Raw genomic sequence first — 13,487 nt, forward strand, 5'->3', positions numbered from 1 at the left:
TATATAATTTAAAAATTAATATATATATATATATATATATATACTTATTTGAAAATGAAAAAATGTAAGGATTTTACCCATTGCAGACCCTTTCATTACTTCCTTTCAACCATTTTTCTGTCCTCTCTCTTAGATGAGAGAACCAGGATGAATCAAAAGAAGATGAAGTGTAGGTCTGAACATAAAAAGAATGTTAAGAAGAATGGACAGAAAGAGGAAGGAGATAAAGAAAGGGTTAGTTACGATGATATCGAAAAGTATGGATGCCATTACCACCATCACCAACATACATCACAAGACTCCAATAGCTCCCTACCCTTCCCTTCCTCCTCTCTCTTCCTTCTCTGTACGCTGTCTGGTTGAAACTAACCGTGTATTAAATTGAAAAATTCGTTTGAACCCCGCGGGAGCCACAGCTGGTAACGACACATCACAATCATCCTTTTCCCTGCTTGCTCTCCCCTTCCTTCCTCTTGTCTAATATTGATATTCAAGCAAAACAAGTGACAGTAAATGGTGACAGTATTTTCGAGAAATGTACTACGAGAAGTTTCAACTGCCAATTACAGTGATAAGTTCAATTGCTGCTGACATTTAGTTAAATTGACGTATTAAATGCGCTGCTGTATAGTAACAAACCTTAATAATAGACATTTTCAAGAAATGAAAAGACTGGAACCATGTTGAATAATAATAGACGAGTACTTCGGCATTCTCACAGCAACGGAACTATTAAATAAATGATTGCACCTGTCATAGTGATAGCAACAATAGTGTCTAATTTATTATCACAATCATTATGACAAGAATTACATCATAATGCACATTAAAAATGTTTTTTAAACCTATTCCACGTTACCCAATGTCAAACTAACTTATTCATATCTTGCACAATCCATTGTACAAATCGCTTATTTTACAGTGAATGACTAACCAGGCATTTCCTAAATATTTTATCAATTGGGTGAAAGAATTCCGCTATTCATAAATGTTGACATAAAAAGACGTTGACTCACCTCATGAAATATACGCAATGATGTATCAAAGTAATTAGTAATGGACTCATTGCTCACTATACAGTAATAAGTCATTCTATTATATGAAATAAAGCAATCAGTTCTTCTAAATTATTTTGCCTTGATATGTTTATTTAAAAAATTGACAGTTATAAAGTAATTGATCAATGTTGACAGGTGCATATTGGTAGTGCTTACTCGACTAGCAATGTAAACAATAAAAGTTAATAGCAAATACAGTAATGTAACCAATCATCTTATGTAAGATTTGATTATACTATTCGCTTTGATAGACAGCAATATACGCAAGATGGTTATCGGGCAATAAGGTGATAAGTCTCATGCATTCGAAGCAATTTGAGGCAAATGCAAATATACACTTGCTTTTCAACTTCCCTTACCCTCCTTCTCTAATGCAAATCTATTATCTACGGATGCTATACTTTGACTACACAACGATCTGTCACAGCAATCATTCCTTTTTTTTTCTTTGCCTTTTCACATTTTTTTTTCACCAAACAAAATAAAGACAAATATTGCACGAGAAGCAACACGTCTTTTTCCTTAGAAATCTTTTTGCAACGTAAAACTTCTCATCCAGCCGTAATAATTATTATTCAATTTTGAAACAACCTTTTAATGCAGCTATCCTGTGAGCAAAATTATAGTTTTTGAATAAAAAAATAGAAGTAAATACGATACTGAAATATTCTTTGGTCATTGCTCTAATCCGATAATGTCACCAAAATAAAAAAGAATATTGCTATTGGAAATGTTCCGAACAACTTCATTCAAAATATCAATAACTAATTTTTCATAACTAATTTATCCAAATGCTCACTAACGATGGCTATCCAACAACACAATATCATTTTATCCATTCAACGCTCAACCTTGAGCTTCTCAATCCAATGTCCCATTCCTTGTTGGGAAGGGAGAGAAAAAAAATTTAACGAAGCAATTACATCTCTTATAACATGTCTTTAAACAATTCCTACATAAAATCCATAAAATCTTCTTTTTTTCTTTTCGCTTTGAAAAGAAAGAACGGAAAACCAGACTTCTCAAGATTATAAAGGGGAAAATCACATAAAAATGATAGTCCTCTACAGGAAGCCAAACAAAAAATGCAAATTAAACTACTTCACATCTCTGTTTAACCGATAAGAAATACTTGTAGAATCCCAAAACATCCTTTTTTGGATAAAAACACAGTAACGAATGGCTTTTTATCATATAAGACGTTTAAATGATCGAAAAATAACTTTTAAAAAACCTAAACCTTTAAAAATAGAGACACACAAGCAGGGACTAATTCAACAAAGCCCATCGGTGAAATCCAAGAACGACTGTAAATGAGATCCAAGTTGAAAAAAAAAGAAAAGGGAAGAAAAAGAGAAAACAGGAAACACCGCTCATCCGAAAAAAGAGCTGGTAGAAACTGAAACTTAACGCGGTTAACTGATTTATTCTGTGAAACATCTTCATCTCTTGACTGAATGAATATTTCCACTCGTGCTAAGTAAGCAAGTTAGCTATTGACTTTAGATGTAGACAGCAAACTTAATAAGCTGTATTTTCATGCATTTCAGTGAACTTCAATTAAGTAAATTGAAAATAATTAATTTTGCAAATTTTACGAAAAGCCTGTAGGAAATAAGCCTTCCAAATAATTTTCGCTAATTAGCTTGTGATTGCAGCAGACTTGCCATTACAACAGCTCCTATGCTTTTATGCTTTTATTGTCGACAACATTTATCCGTGATAAATATTGTAAAGTCTATAAAACAACGATAACTGCATGGAGATCTCTTAACACATCTATAATCCGCTTCAAAAAAATAAAATAAATAAATAGAAAAAGAAAAAAAAAATCCGATAAGATGCGCGTATAGCAGTCAGTGGAGCTGTAGTACATTTTAAGAAATCATCCAAATATTAAGTATGTCGGCACTTTTAATACTATCAACAAATCTGTTCTAATTGCCACAGAATTTCGTTAAAATACCAAAAATAAATAATAGAGATATAAGATTTTTATGACAGCTGCGGCAGACCTTTTGATAATTTAAACCGTTCTTTTTTTAGCATAAAGCCAAAATTTTTGTCAATTCACTCTGAATGAAGCTATACAAACTCATAGAGAAAGTACTTCTTTTCCGATGTAATAGGGCAATTCTCAAATGGCGAACATTGCCTGTTTCCTTCTTTCTGTCCAATTTTTTTATTTCAATCAATTGGCAAGCTATAGCTCATTCCACTGTTCTTACTTCCTCACCGGATAGTCCTAGTTTTAACAATAAATTTTAGAGTAATTAATAGTTTCTCCCTCACTTCTTTACGCATTTTAATCATCAGTAAAGTTCTAACCAATTAAAATCCTTCTTTTTCGAAGAATTGTGACACTATCAATTTCAGTCCTTCCCCTCGATTTTCTGGATACTATGTTTGTTGACAATTTCCGGTATGGTTTTTCACAGTAGTCTATCCGACAAGTGGATTAAAATAACCGGTTGAATGACTTCGATATGTTGATGCCCGACTGTGTCTAATGTTGATTGTTGCTATCAACAGTGAAAGAATCGCATTGAACGTTAGGAAAGTTCTGCTACTTTTACAAAATACACATTCCAAAACACATTATATGTATTCTAAAATGAACTGGGAAGAAAACTGTAATCATTGACGGGCAACTTTCGATCAAAGCGATGTTAATAACAGGCAGCAGTCATTGCACAGAAATAGCAAAAATGATAAATGACAATAGATAAGAGTTCGGAAGCAATCCTTAAATCTAACAAATTAACAAAGGTCATATATGGAAGAGAAATAACTTGTCTAGCGTGCTTGAAAATGCACAAAAATCTCGTCATATAGTCATCATAATATTGAGCTTGTCTAGCTTTATCCTTTGGATGATGAATAATTCCTGCATGTACTTCTACCGAAACGTTCTCATTAATCTCAGGAAAATAGCATCAATAACAGCTGATAATACAAGACCAGTTCTGATTCAGGAACAACTGTGTGTACACATCAACAAAATTTACAAAGAAACACTGGTATATTTATATAAGCAGAGATTGTACAGATGATTCGATAAAAGATACAAAGAATCGAAACTTCTATATTTATTCCTATTGTCAACTTACTCATTGCTTTTGAGATAAAGCCCTGCTTCATCGTGTTTAGAAACAATCAAAAAAAGATTTTATAAAAACTTTAAATAATTTGCATGAGCTTGCCTGCGGACTACTGTATTCACCATTAAGGGTGCAAAAATATCTTTCCAACTCTTAAGAAACTACTAAACACTTAAACAAATAAGTGCTATTACCTCATACTCATGTTATCGCTCTCTAGCAAACAATAGAATGAAGAAAATAAACGAAATTATATACAACCCAGTTTTATCCTAGCTCAATTAAAGAAACCAAGCAGTATTTTGAACGAGACATAGAACCGAAACAATAAATTAAAAAACTTCTGACAAACTAAACTTGTCCTCAATCGTATACACAAAGAAACTCGTCGTATCTCATACATATATAATTCATTCACATTTTGTTGCAGGAAAATAAAGCACTTGATAAGGTGATTTGACATTAATCCATCATGCATGAATTAACTGTCCTTAAGGTAACAATTCGCAATTCGCAACTAAATCATCCAGTTGCAATATTTAACTCATTTCAAAAATTATTTCAGAGAATCAACAAACTTTTCATGCTCCACTTTTTTTGTTTGAACAGAAAATTTTATTTCATTCATTTTGAAAATTCAATAATGCAAAGCAAAAAAAAGAACGAATAGTAAAATAAAGGTAAGTGAAGTGAAAGTAAAATAAGCAGTTATCGAGATATAACAGATATGACAGTAAAATGACTGGAGAGATGAATATTATTAAATCTGTATACCATTTATACATATATACAAAATTCCTAAGTAGATGGGAGGGTCCAATTTCGGAAAAAAAAATTTCGTATGATATGACACAAGGTTAAACCGAGTAATCTTAAGACAAAGTAGAATATTACGAAAAAAAATTAAGTGAGCATAACAACCGGAAACGAATTTCCACTTATTTATTTCTGATCGAAATGAATAAGTCAGCCTCAGAGAACACAGAGCTAATTTTAAATAATTAAATTACAACACAACAATGCTCCTTATTACAAATCAATGTCAAGAACTGAACTGCATTTCATGAGATCAATTCTTCAAGATTTTAGACATGATGTGAGCAAGCAGTCACGAAGCATTGGGTTCTGAGTCAGAGTCAAAAATATATTGTTCAGGGTGCAGACCTGAAGTTTCCGAACCTGAATCTGAAGCCAAAACTTCTGTGTCACGGGAAAATTCTGTCGAATCAAATGTTGGCTCATCAAGTGAAAATAAATAGCGAAAGAGCTGAAAAGATGGATGACGTTCCATGCAAGAAGTGAGATAACACAGATATACATTCATAACTTGTCGAGTAAATATCAGAATTGCTCATACGGTGCGAAAACTTTCATGCTAAAAGTTACGAACCATTAAACTAAAAAACTTACAGCTGGGCCTCGGGAAGGCGGGCTTTCTGATCCACATCCCCTAACACTACCAACATCGGCATTCTTTCTCGAAGTTTCTGCTACATTGTTCTCGGTATCCATCGCCTCGTCCTGTAGTTTTAGAATCTCTGCCAATGTGCTATTTTCTCCCTTTTTTCCCGGTGATGCTTTGCTATAAAATACCAGGTAATGGATAATGCATAGTAAATTTCAGTTTACATGAAAAATTGAGAGTTAACCGGCAAAATATTCACAGAACAATGAAAAAACATAAGAACTGATTTGAAAAAAAAAAAAGACGATTCCTCAACTTTACAGTATTTTTTTCCGATTTTGGGGAGACGCACTGAAAACAATATATTCCAAACAAGCACAATCTGTCACCTGATGGGAGAAGAAGTTGCGCATGGTGGACCAATAACAAAATCTATGTTTCCTGCTCCATTTAACCTTTCATCTACATTATTATTTCTGGCACTTGATGCCTCAATGATTCGTTTTCTTGCCACCGTACAATCTGCTACCAAACTTCCTGAGAGATGCGGATTTAACGAAGACTGACTTCGCTTCCGCTTAAGCTGTCCTTCTTCAGCTGGGACATGAACAATTTCAACAGGAACTTCCGAATTCAAGTCATAACCTGCAGGATCATCCACAGCTGTTGCAAGTATTACTTCAGCTGTGTAATTGACATCATCTTCCAAAGCTATTACTATAGGTCTGAAAATTTCTTCCTTTACACAGCATCATCTAAAAGCTACACATTTTCATTTCTTCTTTCTCATTTCTAATTCTTCCATGAATATTATCTTGCTTTAAGATAAGCTCGTATCTAAAGGTATAAAAAATGGTTTGAGCTTACGTTCCTGGAAGGTCGAAATAAATGCTGACAAGTGACTGATGAACATCAGCAAAATTTACAATAGCTTTCAGTTCCTTTAAATTCACAGTAATTTCGGTTGGTCGCTGGATATTATACTTCTGAAATTCAGCAATTGGAATTTTTCCCTCGGTTTTCATGACCATATCTCTATCTGAAACATAGTAATCCATTAAATACTGAAGAACTAATAAAATTCAAACTGAAAGGAAATAGCACAGATAAGGTAAATGCTGTAAAGAAAAGACCAATTCAATTCACTGTTAATATATATTCATGATGATTGTCTCCTATTTACCATGCTTGTCAAGAAAGCATGAATAAAAATCTTCGAGTTCACCTGACAGAATATCATATGAAGTAGAATGTTTAATATCTCGAAGATACGAAAAGAAATACGACTGGAAATTTTCAGGAATCGAAAGCTTTAGTAAATATGAAAAGGAAGCGATCATAACCAACATTATTACTTTACATAAAATGGTAATATAATAGTCGGTACAGCCAATAGAAGAACAAGTAGACTGAAAACAACCTTGTTCGTGTGTAATATAATTTCTGAATAATATTTCGTCAATTTTAGCATCAATTGAAATTTCATCCGTGTTGTGATGCATTCGATTGAACATTTCGAGCAACAATCTAACAAAATAAGATTTTTCGAAACTATTCAATTTGTTATACAACGGAATTTGTAAAATTTACATAATGCAAACTTCCATATTATGAAATTAAATAACCTTGCTTGTATAACAAAACAATTATTCAAATTCGCTTTATCGACAACGGTTCGAAACATGGTGGCGCATTCGAAGAATGGTATTTTATGATTTTTCACTACATCTGAAATACTACTACTACATGCGTAAAATTGCTGAATATAACTGCATCATTAGTCGAGTCATACTTTGAATGATCAAAGTAATCTTTGTTTTTTTCGTATGCATAAAGCATGATGTGATGGACGAAAGTGGAAAGGTACGTAAAAATCACTGATTACTGCTGCGCAATATAAAATCTAACAAACCATAGCTATGTGTGATCTGAATAAGCATGGCATCGGCCCGAGGATTGAGATGAAGCTGACAGGAAAGAACTGCTTTTTCAGAACTTTTTACACATTTGAAGGCTGACAAAGCACACTAAATAGCAAATTGTGCAGAAAGCAAAAAAAAAAAGCATCACCAATATACTTCGAAAAAGTTGAAACTACACCTCGTCAGGGTTACGATGAAATTACTTCGTTCATTTATTCAGAAAAGCTAAAACAAAAACCTTCATTGGAATTCGGCAAACATTGTAAGCATTTGGATCAAGTCGCAACACATCACATTCACTGAAGAATGATTTGGAAAACATAAAAGTACCAAAGGCTGATTTTGAACAGCTCAACGACCGTAAAATAAGCTGAAATAACATTATTTTAGCAACTAATTGATGGTTGGATACTTCCCGTTTCAAAAATTCAAGTTACGTTAATTGCTTTCCTGAAAATTTTAACGATCATCTTGTCTTATTAAGATATTCAATAAACTTACACCGAAATCACTTGGTTCCATGTACAATTCATTGCCAACACGATTTAATGCCAAAATTGCACGAGCAAATACTGAGATATGTGAAAAATTCATAACCATATAAAAGAATGAACTCGAATTTCAATGAAACTAAAATGCCAAAGCGGCAATCTCAAAAGCGTCCAAAGACTTTTCATATCATCTTTTCACATCAAAGTATATAAAAGTTTCAAGAATCTCATCAATCTTGTATTGTGCATTATGAATTAGCGTATAATTGAGTGACAACGTTTAACTTGCTTTTGAAATTGCCATGAAGAGTGAAAGATGCACCAGCAGTAACATCTGCATCTGCTTCCTCCTCTGGTGATTCCATGAATACTAGTAAGTCGTTGTGATTTTATGTTCGAGTAACCTCTAAAAAAAAGTACTTGGAATCACTCTGGAATTAGAGTATCACTGTAATGAAAATTTTCCAATTTCGCTTCATAATTGATATATTATGGAGCAATATTTCCTTCCATGATGACACTTATCAGAGAAAATCGAAGAGTTCAGAAGAACTTTAGAGCAATGAGGTCAGCCAGAAACTATCGGGACAGAAAGGATCTAAAAGAGTTTCCGCTGAACATGAACAAAGCATACCTTCAAATCATCCACTTCTTATCTCTCCCGCCAAAGGCAATTCCCAGCTCGGGCATATCATCTGGAGAAATTTTACGGGTCGTCCTGCACATTTCTTCAATCACGACTCTTTCCAAATCAATTGTTGGAATTTCAGTTATGCATATTAACGAACATACGAAGATTATTGGCCAAAGAGTAATTCTGGTACCTTATTGTAAATGTCACGTGGCTAAGTACCACACGTGGATGGAGGTATGATGCATTGCTCTGTATGTTCCAGAATGTTAGCGCTGAAGTGCATACAGTTGAAAGTAATTACCGGCTCGATGTGAAAATTTCAATTTCAGGATGAAGAATTACGGAGGTTGACAGCGTCGGAACGTTTATCGCTTGAGGAGGAATACGAAATGCAAGCAAGATGGCATGAAGATGAGGACAAGTGCACTTTTATCGTCCTAGCTCGTGATCTGATTGATAGTGGTGCTGATGAGGTGAACTAACTTTAAACGTAATCCTTGCATAACTTGAAGGGACGAAACTTTCATGAATGCTAAATGTTTTGTGAGGTACTGAATATGTAAGTCAGATTTTGTCACTTATTTCAGCTACCGTAAATTTCAGCCCTCAAGATTATTTTCCAGATCGCTGGTATGGTAGGTGACGTCAATATCTTCATAAACGGTAGCACTGGAGAACTTACAACTATGATTGCTGAATCTAAATGGCGTCGTAAAGGTTTAGGTGAAGAGGCAGTACGAATGATGCTAAGGTTTGCGTTTCAAGTGATCGGGTTACGGGCTTTTGAAGTGAAGATTTCAAATGATAATGTTAGCAGTTTAAAGCTTTTCCAAAAGATCGGTTTCGTTGTAAATTCACAGTGCAGTAAATTTCGTGAGTATACGTTATCAATTGGAATGGAACATATCCTTAAAGCTATTGCTCATTTGGAAGTAACAGTGGACAAATATCATTTGAATGATGATAACAACTGATAGCCAAGCATGCAGTATTCCTTTTTTTCAACATTGTGTGGCGATAAAAGTAATATGGTATCAGTCAAGATTCAGATCAAATGATGATTTGGACCAAATAAAAAGTAGCTGTCATACTGTTGTACGCACTGTTTACTATCATCTAATTTCATATTTTATTATCTTGTAATGTTTGCTTGAACATATTAAATTTCAACATCAGTTACAATGGGTAAGTTGAACTATCAGCGAAATAATCATACTACTGTGGTTTATCTATGCTCTAAAAAATGCAAAATCAATAAAGTGAAAGCATAACAGTTTATTGTTCTTTCATTAAGTCGGTGCTGTAGATATAGTCGTTAATGTTTTTTATAAATAGGTAAAGGAAACGTAAAGCATACTTTTTCTTTGAGATTATCTATAGGTTTCGAGGATTTTTAAGAAAAGCCATGCAGTCGAGGCAATTAAAACAGGCCACTTATCTCCGAAATTAAAAAAAAAAAAGAAAATTGAAGTATGGAAAGGAGTGCCAAAAGTTTCCAGCGAGATTTAGACGATTTCAGGGCTTCACTGAAACAGGATATGGGTGATGATGGCTTTATCATTATACCACAATGGCTACATTGCTATAATCTTACGTTTGTATTTGTTTGTCTACTTGTCTACCACTTGTAAGCATTGCACTTCTTAGAATTTCATTCTGTATAATCTGTAATTTATCTACCATTCAGACCTCAATTAGTGCTCTTACACCAGGTTATCTCATTTCTTGTTTGAAATTTTAAAATAATCAAATGAAATGAAAGTATTGCAACTTCAGAACTCGGAAATAGCGAGTGCCTTAATTGCGACGAGTAATGGGATTTGTTTACTACAACTAATAAAATTTTCATACCCAAAGAAAAAAAATCACAGTTGAAGCCGCTATAAAAAATTATGGGCACATAAAATATTTCAAATGTGCCAGACATTTTCGCAATAACTGAAGGATTATTTTTATAGACATTGCCGTCAAGGTTGTCGACAAAATCGGTGTTATTGCAGTCATTAGTCGCGCACATCAGTTTATTGTAAACTCAGCAAACAGGTATTATTTAATAGTTGTTCACCGAGAACCTCTTAACTTGGACTATTTTGAAGTGAAACTCCCTTAAACAAATCTTAATCTTCGTGAACTACGGAGGCTAAGTGCTCTTTTGCTCCCTCAAAATCAGATATTTCGCTGAACTAAGCTTGAATTTCCTTATACTCTGAATGTGATATTTACATTGTTCATTCTTTTTTTTAAAATTTGTTTAAAAAAAATGAGATAAACCAACAAGTAACAAAACAAAAAGTTAGTGAATACATGTGACGATGAATGATTGCTTCGCAAACTTCTATTGACTAGTGATGCCAACATATCATATAAAGAGAGAATGAATGATCGAGATCATGTAGCAAGTTTCAAGGAAATTCATGAATCAATCCTCAAGGAGGATATGGTCTCTGCATTCTTTTATTTAAATATAGGCAAATGAAATTTTGAAAAGCTAGAAGTATCAATTGTTAGTAGGATTAGGAATTGGAATGTTTATAAGTGGTGATGAGAACGTCAAACGCATGCCTTCGAGTAATCATGGCGATGTTCTTGACTTCATTTCATTTCTATAGGAAATTCGGCTTGACTTTTACAAAAACCATTAACTGGAATTTGATGAGCTGGACAACGATCTTCACAAAAGTCTAAATATTGACCATTCACTAACCGTTTCACTTGAACTTGATTACCTGGACAAGGTATCGCATTGATCCAGGTTTCGTAGAACCCTAAAATGAAGACATTAGAAATTCTTGTGCATTTTTTATTTTCAGTCATTTATTAAGCTTTTTTTTACATCATATAAACTGGTGCTATAATACATTCTTGTGAATGTAAGCATGATAACACTTTGATGTCATTTGCGAATAATGCTGTGTATCGTATAAAATTCATTTAATCCAACAGATGAGGCTTTGACTTAGTGGTCATACAAAATTTCTATGAAAATAAAAATGTCTCAAGTTTTTTTTTTTTCAGTTTTCTGAAAATATTGAAATTGATATTTCCTGAAGACCATACTTTACAAAATGATTCGGAAATTATATAACTGCGAAAATATTACTTGAAATAGGATTATAAACTGCAAATTCTTCCTTGAGTGAATGGAAAGCAGGTAAGGTGCAGCACTGATATCCGCTATTTTTGATAGTCCTAAGACAACGGTAACCGCTAGGACACGAACTTTGTTTTGCACTGTCACACTGTAATGGTGTTCCAGTTGCTGGAAAAAGAAGTGCTGTTCCGGAAGGACAATCATCATGTTGTATATCTGCAATGTCATGATTTAAATTAAAATCTAAAATTTTTCGAATAGATTTTACTAGATTCTGCTGAAAAATCTGTCTAATTTAACAATTTTATTAAATTTGTATATTGTTACTTGATGAGTGCTTTTTACATCTACAACGAGGAAAGCATGACATAGCAGATAGATTTTGTTGATAGTTATCAATTAATTAATTAATAGCATAAGAAGAATGAAATTAGCATGCCTTCTTTGATTTTCCTTTTGCAACAGAAGTAGTTTTGTGCTTTTTTGGAAAAAATACAGTCGAACCCAGTCGGGCAAGGTATTGCAGTACAGGTTTGTGGCATTTCCTTCAGGATATACGGTATGCCATTTTCGCAAACATCAGTGATAACCTTTAGACGTCTTCGAGCATTTGTTGGTTTACTACTACTTCTTCTACCAGTAATACTGGTACTTGAATGACCACAACAGATATTTCGTTCAGCATCGCGACTGTACTGACAACTGTATCCTTTTGGGCAATTATTCTTCGAGATTGAACAATATCGCACCTGAAAATTAGAAGAAACTAATAGAGCTGTGAAAATGCATTGTTTCATAACACATATCACAACAAATACATATTGCTAAATACTCATTCATAAATTAGCTATATTTGAGTGATAAACTTTGAAAGTATAGAATTAAACCAGGCTTCGTTTTTTTAATGAGCAAAATGAATTTTTTAAAAAATGTCACTCAAAGTGTCATTGTACAAGATAAAACTATTTGACATGTTTGTTAATTAATTGCTGCAATATTTTTCATTCAATAATATTCTTTTCTTAACTTATCAACTTACGATAAACGAATCCAGTCTAAGGAAATTTTTTGAACAAGTAATTATTGTTAATGACAAGGGTCAAAATTTAAAAAAGCTAGGAAAGTAACCTTGTTGGACCCTTTCTCACGATATGGTACTTGACTTGTAATCGAACATTTTATTACAGCTTTTGCTACTTTTACAATACATTTTCCACGGTAAATGACATGACCGCTGTGACATTCACAAATGCCTTCTTTACATATCGAACCACCTAAGCATTGTTTGTCGTCTACACAAAGATCACCTGGTTCAACTTGTTCCAAACATTCACCTGCTATTAGCACTTCACCTTCTGGACAAGCTGAAATCATCCGAAAGCATTTAATTGCAATTATCTTTATGCAAATTTATACTATTTTAATCTCCATATTCTGATGAAATGTTAAGATTCCTGTCTCTTCTTAGTATCTTAAAATTGATATTACTATTACCAAAATTTAAAAACTCAAATTATTTGAAATTACAATCTGAGATTTTTCGGCAACTAATTGATCGTCTATCTTGTGGTAACTTCATAAAAAGGTAAGCAGTTAATTATGGAATTATTAACAAAACTAAGTATTTAATTACTTCCATACATGAATATTTAAATAATCAATCCCAGTGCACATTCCATAGAATGATACTTATTCATATCAATGATAACACTTGTAGAAAATAATAGCATTGATAGATTATCTCATGATTAATAATTAATTGGTTGTCATCTCTTTTCATTTTAA

The 13,487-nt window shown here is 33.2% G+C and overlaps 3 protein-coding genes across 4 annotated transcripts in view; 1 reads left to right on the forward strand and 2 right to left on the reverse strand.

The window, feature by feature from the left end:
* Window positions 1-5,196: 5,196 nt before the first annotated feature.
* Window positions 5,197-8,117, reverse strand: LOAG_08005 (Rad9 family protein). Its single transcript, XM_003143537.2, has 9 exons — window positions 7,988-8,117; window positions 7,725-7,856; window positions 7,477-7,591; window positions 7,190-7,292; window positions 6,985-7,091; window positions 6,432-6,603; window positions 5,954-6,289; window positions 5,570-5,741; window positions 5,197-5,426 (listed from the first exon to the last, which is right to left on the reverse strand). Exons 1-9 carry the CDS (start codon window positions 8,084-8,086, stop codon window positions 5,268-5,270), a joined length of 1,395 nt encoding a protein of 464 aa, XP_003143585.2. The 5' UTR covers window positions 8,087-8,117; the 3' UTR covers window positions 5,197-5,267.
* A 563-nt stretch (window positions 8,118-8,680) lies between these two features.
* Window positions 8,681-10,467, forward strand: LOAG_08006. 2 transcript variants are annotated; one of them, XM_020447589.1, is made up of 4 exons: window positions 8,681-8,845; window positions 8,941-9,084; window positions 9,235-9,362; window positions 10,131-10,467. In XM_020447589.1, exons 1-4 carry the CDS (start codon window positions 8,750-8,752, stop codon window positions 10,240-10,242), a joined length of 480 nt encoding a protein of 159 aa, XP_020304623.1. In that variant the 5' UTR covers window positions 8,681-8,749; the 3' UTR covers window positions 10,243-10,467. The 2 variants fall into 2 exon arrangements, with proteins under 2 accessions (XP_020304623.1, XP_003143586.1); XM_003143538.2 differs by lacking the exon at window positions 10,131-10,467 and having other exon boundaries at window positions 9,235-9,715.
* Window positions 10,468-11,104: 637 nt separating this feature from the next.
* The window catches only part of LOAG_18918 (hypothetical protein), a gene marked incomplete at its 5' end in the record, with an annotated part of 8,377 nt that continues 5,994 nt past the window's right edge, over window positions 11,105-13,487 (reverse strand). The window contains 4 exons of the mRNA XM_020451580.1: window positions 11,105-11,376; window positions 11,712-11,918; window positions 12,199-12,451; window positions 12,831-13,066. Coding sequence (XP_020304624.1) covers window positions 11,204-11,376; window positions 11,712-11,918; window positions 12,199-12,451; window positions 12,831-13,066 — 869 coding nt within the window. The 3' untranslated portion in view covers window positions 11,105-11,203. The remainder of the gene's footprint in view (window positions 11,377-11,711; window positions 11,919-12,198; window positions 12,452-12,830; window positions 13,067-13,487) is intronic.

This window comes from Loa loa (genome assembly GCF_000183805.2).
Source record: "Loa loa unplaced genomic scaffold supercont3.680, whole genome shotgun sequence".
Classification (NCBI taxonomy): domain Eukaryota; kingdom Metazoa; phylum Nematoda; class Chromadorea; order Rhabditida; family Onchocercidae; genus Loa; species Loa loa.